Here is a 7,050-nt window from a genome sequence, read left to right on the forward strand (position 1 = left end):
CCCCATCCAGTCACATTATACTGACACCGGATCAACTCTTTCCTTGCTCTAACCTCTCAGTGCAAAGCGAGCCAAGAACAAGTACCATTTTTTAAAGTCTTTGCTATGACCTGAACCGAGTTTGATATCGGGTCTCCCGACTTCGAGCCGGACGCTGAAATCATAAAGCCACCGAAGCGGTAAAAAAATGACTTGAAATTCATACAACTCTGTATTGTTTGAATGGAGTATGAAAATTTAAGTGTTAAGAAATCAGGTCTAGGTATGAATGGATTTATGTGTGCTAGTTATAAGAGTCACGTAATTATTGACTACGCAACAACCCGAATTTAAGTGGTTTCAGCCAATTTCTGATGAGAATCAGAAAAAAAACCCATAAGAATTACTAGTACATTACTATTAAAGAGTCTATCTTAAAGGAATGGCCGTCTGTATGTAGCTGAATAAACACACGGGAGAACGGACATGCTAATAATGTACTGATACCCTTCCTTATCATCCTTACTATTATGTAAATATAGATGCATAGTAGTCCCAGACCCGTTACAGACACGAGAATATAAAGTTGCATTGTACTTGGTTATAGATAAAGTCCAACATCTGAAAGGGGAGTAAACCAAATTTTAAATATAGCAACCGTTTCTAGTGTAAATCGTCTGGTAATCAATGGCACGTGACCTATAGGTTTACTATAGTATATTTTTGTGAATTAGATTTAATCACAGAATTGTGGTCTGTTCAAAAATGCGTAATTATGGGAGCATCACATAGCCTATACAAAAAGAAAAATACTCAAATATCAGAATTCGACTCGCTATATACCATGGAGACGTCACATTGAATGCAGAACGTTCTGACGTCAAGAAATCGTCGCACATTTCATGTTGGTGCATAGGCGGCTACATCATTATAATGTAATCATGATGACGTCATCCTGGGTATTGTGACGTTTTACTATTGTTCCGATATTGTAATTTGAACAGCGTTGAGTTACGTTATCATGGCGGATTTTTCGACGTTCTTGCCTGTGTAAACAGTATCACGACGAGATGTAATGTCGAGGTTTAGAGACAAGTTATAGGATGGAACTAGGCAGACGATGGGAGTACCGGCCGTTCGCCTTTCAGAGAAATCCAGGAAACGTCTAGGCCTTGTTTCTGCTGTTGCCAACTTCATTTGTGTTATTCCGTCGTTGATGTTGTTCGGTATAGGAGGCTACATAGAGGTGGGCAAAGTTACTTTGTTATGTAAGACAAGAGACATGTGCCATAGCTTGCACATGCATGCTAGATGCTAAGGTTCACTTATATTTTCATAGCCTGCCTGACATTGGCAAACTGTTGTAATTAATCATTATATCTTACATGGAAGAAGAGACAGTCCCACTCCAATCACGTAACAGACTAGACTCAGTGTGAAAAGAAATGCGCTGTCCTGTCCTGATAAGCAATAGCCTATAGGCAAACATGTAACGGGTTGTATAGGCATTCAGTCCTTCCTATGTACCCTTCTTTGGACTAAATAAGCTTATATCATGGTTATACATAAGAATGTAGGCCTTTTGTAAGTGTATAGGGCTATTTCTGATGAAACCATTTTATTTATCATTCCACAATATGTTTCTTTCGCAACCCGTTTGATGTCGGATCAACCAAAATGATACACATATGGTCTTGGCTGCGATTACTATAGTAGGCCCTGTTTGACCGAGTTATAGGCCTATAGGCCTGCGGTCTATGAAAGCTAATTATGTTATTCATGATTAGGAGGACACACCAATGTAATCATTAGTGTATTGAACATTATACACATTACACTATAGCAAGCATTACGATATAGTATACACGTAGTATTATACAACTGATGGATCTGTGGTTGGTCGCCTGTTTCCCACGGGCTCTGCGTTTCCTTCTACCATAAACCTGGCTGCCGTCGTGTAAATGAAATATCCTTGAGTACGGCGTAAAACTCAAATGTAATAAATAAATTATTTATTTATTCATTTGGTTGGTGTTTTACGCCGTACTCAAGAATATTTCACTTATACGACGGCGGCCAGCATTATGGGTGCGTAGTTATTCGGTGGTCCAATATTCCTCAGGTGTCAAAAGGTAAAATTTTGGACCACCGAATAAATATCTTGTGTTATATCGTATTCCACATTTCATTTTGTACCTACATGTTATCACTTACTCAGTTAAATATCAGGACCATTTCTGTACATTTACATTATTTTCTTCGGTGACCGAGAGCAGCCGAAGGTCCTTGCAATGTGGTCATGGGTGGCTCTCATGGATACCATACCCAGGGCCCTCTCGCGTTGTTCTGGAGTCAATCGAGGCATTACTTTGGTGGTTTTTAGACAGTGGGCAAGTGCAGCGCACTGTGTGTAGCGTTTTTATACACTTATTACATGTGCAGTTGCGGCGATCCATGGTTCACGTGATTTTTCAACTTCCTTCGTTGTCTCAACACGAATTCGTGTGGGTGTATATGACGCTTGTCGCACATGGGAATATGTTTCGTACAATGTTTTCCGACAATAATTTGGTATTAATTTGCTGAAAAGGCTGGTTAAAACTCTCAATAAGCATGTGATGCAATATGCATATGTGCATGTCCCAAAGTGGAAAATTCTTCGGTGTGGTGCTCAAAACCGGAAATGAATGTTAAATAAATAAGGACTTGAATCATTTTGCTCTTCTAAAGGCCACCAAAGACCACACTGTTATTCTGGTTTATGCTTTCAAACAGTTTAAAGTATTTCTTATTTTAAAAGTCTACATTTGCAGTGCCTTATTTGCTTGTAAATTTGTAAATAAGTTGATCAGTTATGAAATTGTTTCCAAGTTTTACTTCTATTTTGTCCACAGGCAGCCATCCAAGACAAAGTTGATCTGATTCGAGATTACAGCGGCCATTTTCTCCCTCCAATGATTATAAGTATTGGCTTCATTTACTTAGTTGTAAATCTGGCCGGCGGGAAGATCTGCATGGACAACGCCAAGCCGGAGAAGCGGAAAAAGATGAGGTCGGTGTTCGCCATCTACATTTACGTGTCAACTGTTATGTGCATCTTGATTATTCTCACATCCATTTTCTGCTTCGCTCAAATCATCCACCTCCACAAAGCCTTCCACAACGGTATTGCCGTCGCCATGAAGAAATACCGATTTAATCTGCGCCTGAAGGAAACCATTGATAGGTTGCAAATTGAATTCAAGTGCTGTGGAAACACGGCGTACACAGACTGGTTCTCCACACCTTGGATTGACGAACAATACCTGGCATTAGATTCCTCAGGTGTCAAAAGGTAAAATATTGGACAACCGAATAAATATCCTGTGTTTTATCGTATTCCAGATTTCATATTGTACCTACATGTTATCACTTACTCAGTTAAATGTCAAGACCATTTCTCTACATTTACATTATTTTCTTCCATATATATAATGTTTACATCTATATTTTTTGTGTTTTAATGGCAATAGACCGTGACGTCCTGCTTGGATGCCGTTCACATTTATACACCGATATGAATATACGCCTATATAAACGTTTCTGATTGTCACAATATAAAAATGCTGCACTGGAAGACCGTTTATGGCGAATACCTTTTCCATTTCATCACATTGTTGATATTTCACGTTTGAAAGCTCAATGGGATAACATTCTAATTAAACATTTGTCTGTACAGTCGACTGACCAGTGGTCACTACCTGAACGATGACACTCCCTTTAGCTGTTGTAACGTGGAGGCAATCCGGCCGTGTATACACCATCGAGTTCTGCAGAAACACTACAACTACGATTCCGCGGAGGAACTGACCCTCTATACGACCGGCTGTAGAGACGCCTTGGTCAACATATACGGCAGTCAGCTGCTGACCAATGTCGGAATTATCATCCTCGTCATCGCCGTCCTACAGGTTTGACATTGCTACGTTCATATCCACTTTAAGAAAGCACTATAGATAACAACCAAAAGAAGTTTTTGGATGGTTAAACGTACAGAATACAATTAAGTGAGATGAAGAGCTAAGCATCCATAATCTTCCGCGAAAAGCAATTCTGTGTAAAGGGTGTTCTGTAAAAGGCGTTGTTCAAACAGCCTTGGCCAGTAGAGAGGAAAGCAGGCTGTCAGTTACCACCACTAGTTGCTTATAATTCCATATTCTGTTATTCTTTCAGATAACTGTGGTGGTATGCGCCAGGCTCTTGCAAACCTCGGCTCTCTTGTCCATCAAAAAGCATAAACCCACGGGCTCCGCGGAGGGCTGGCTCATTCCATGGCCAAACCCAAAGCACGGTGAGTTAGGTAGTGATTTTGTAGAGACCAGACGAGCTATTATTCAACGTCGGAAAGCCACTATGTAGTGGATCGAACAGAGTTGATCACAGAATACGAAATCAGAGCAATAACAGATGCAGCAAAATTTCAAATGACTAGAACCATGAACATGAAGCTGTCGTCGGTTTTAACATTGCCTGTTCCCAAACAAAATGCTATTATACTTTTTCATGACAACCATATTATTGTTCACATTCGCCACAGATGTCTCTGACCTGGACGATGAAGGTTTGGCAGATGATGGTGACACGGGGTGCACTGACAAATCCCCAGTGTCAGAAGGGGACATTAGCTCTTCCAATTCGAAACAGATGATGTCACCCAGACCGGCAACCCTTGAGGACCAGTCCTACAGCACGCACGGTCTGGCCGGACCACCTCCGCCACCGCCGCCTCTACCTCCCTCATTTGGGGCCGCGTTCAACCAAAGCAATAACCACGCGAACATGAACTTCCACAACCGCCGCCGCTTCCCTGTGGCGCCTCCTCCACCGCCTGCTTCACCACTGCCTCCCCGCCTGCCTCCACCACCTGGAGACAACAGGCGGCACTCTCTGTTGAGAACTTCAGAACGACACAGAACTTCCCCTTTAGTGCTGTTAAACCGAAGGCGGGAAAATGTTCCGCTCAGAAGGCAAAACAGCAGGACATTCCCCCCAAACATCCCTTTATACCAAAATGGCTTCTATAGGAACTGTTTGACTGATAAATGATAAGAGTCCACCATTTTGGAGAAAACCTTTAGATTGTGATGGATATACTGGAATCATGTATCTTGTGATCGCATTTGTAAACATAAATGTATTTTTGTCTTGTTCTTTCTTTCTGTATATATTGATTTGATGACTGTATTATTGCGGATGGTGAAGTATAACTTGTTACAATAGACGTGACAAAATGAACATGACTGTATGATATATATCTGTATTATTTTGTGCATCGAATCTGTCTCATTGTGATATTCTTTTCATTCATATATGTATTGGTTACTTTGATAACATTTGTGTAGACATGTACATCAAATGGATCAAATACATTAATGTATCTTTAAAACAAGTGTCAATATATATTTTTTGTTACAACGAATTAATATAAATGTCGTATACAGATTGAGCATAAGTTTGATCTGTACTCTGCCTGGCTCTGCGAGCGTGTCGGTTTAAATTCTACCAGGAATTAATTACTCCACAGGCCTGGCTCCCTGATCACAAAGCGATCTCAAATCACTTTAAAATTGTTATTTCTTATGTAACAAGGCCACGATCTTGCTACTCAACTTTGGTACCATAAACTAAATTCCAGCTAAAACAGTAGATTTAATGATTGAAATTTTGACTGAAGTCTAAGATCATTTCGTGATCCTTGGGTCGGGTGTCATGGTCGCCACAATAGCCTCTGTTCCTTCCTCCAGGTACTAAATGGTCAAATTTGGAAACTGACATAAATCTGATTATGAGTGATTGATTCCCCTGATCGAAGATTACAGTGAACGATATTGACTGACCGATAAAGATTGATTGATTATTTGCTTCGCTGATTGGTTTGATTTGTTCTGTGATCCTGCCAGATTAGATTTATTAAGCTTAGTTTATACATCACCAGTGTAGCTGCCCGAGAACCGCAGTCAAACGCCTTCATTTGTCATGTTCCCCAAATGCAATAAGCCATAGCGAGAGTACAAACCTCCGCCACAACTTTAAGGTACAAATGCCCTCAATACAGACTCAGGGACAATACTCTGGGTTAGTCCTGTCTTGCAATGGTGAAGAACAGATTAAGAAATTCCTGGATCGAGTAATATGCAGAGTACCAAAATATTAATGCACTGGTGCTTGGCCAAAATGTCATCCAAATCCGGTATGATATAAGGTCTCACTACACCAATAAGAAGCCTGAATCAGGTGGAGATTACAGGCCAACGGATAGCAGGGAATATCAACACAACTGTACCTGCATGGCCCAGTATACCTCTGCATCCAGCACTATATAGGAAGCGAAGGCACTGTGACAGCCCAAACCTCTGCAATCACAGCTATAGGTACAAATCCCCTCACTACAAAGGGGCAATACTCTGCATTTCTGTCCTGTCTGCAATTTTATGATGAAGTGTATAGTATCGAACATTCCTGGGTTCGGGTCCAGATGAACACTACAAAGTTAATAACATAACATGCATAGCAGAGATAATTACTGAGAATCGTATAAAACAACTACTCAAGACAATAATCATGAGATAGTTCAGTGAAATGAACTTAATTCTCTACACTTCGATATTTTCACCGAATCTGTATTTTTTGCACAATGCACTCATTCCGAATGTGACAAGTTCTGATAACGATAAATTAATATCTGTTCCACATTTGACTGCTCGAAGTCCCAGAAACATTTCGATGAAATAACTGGCATTATTCATTTTGGCTAATATTGAATTCACCGTTCTCGGGTTTACAGAAAGATATCTTAATCCTTCAACCTGGCTTGTTCTCAATTCCTATACAGTTAGGCCTATATCGTGAACTCTAAGCGTTAAATGGGGCGTTATTCTTTTTATTAATGACAAAGTAAAATACTTCACAGTGTATAACATCTGTGTATGCTTTAATGCTTTAAACACATTACTTTTTCTTACAGACTGTACTACACAGATCATATGGGGATTAAAATTCTTTAATAAATTTCAATTAAACCAGTTTGCTTCT

The 7,050-nt window shown here is 40.1% G+C and overlaps 1 protein-coding gene across 1 annotated transcript; it reads left to right on the forward strand.

Annotated features, from left to right (window-relative positions):
• The first annotated feature begins 1,014 nt into the window (after positions 1-1,014).
• LOC135469167 (peripherin-2-like) lies at positions 1,015-5,207 on the forward strand. The gene is made up of 5 exons (XM_064747709.1): positions 1,015-1,225; positions 2,874-3,313; positions 3,698-3,929; positions 4,192-4,309; positions 4,556-5,207. The coding sequence occupies exons 1-5, from the start codon at positions 1,100-1,102 to the stop codon at positions 5,062-5,064; spliced, it is 1,425 nt and encodes a 474-aa protein (XP_064603779.1). The 5' UTR covers positions 1,015-1,099; the 3' UTR covers positions 5,065-5,207.
• The last annotated feature ends 1,843 nt before the right edge of the window (positions 5,208-7,050 follow it).

The sequence above is a fragment of the Liolophura sinensis genome, chromosome 6 (assembly GCF_032854445.1).
Source record: "Liolophura sinensis isolate JHLJ2023 chromosome 6, CUHK_Ljap_v2, whole genome shotgun sequence".
Classification (NCBI taxonomy): Eukaryota; Metazoa; Mollusca; class Polyplacophora; order Chitonida; family Chitonidae; genus Liolophura; species Liolophura sinensis.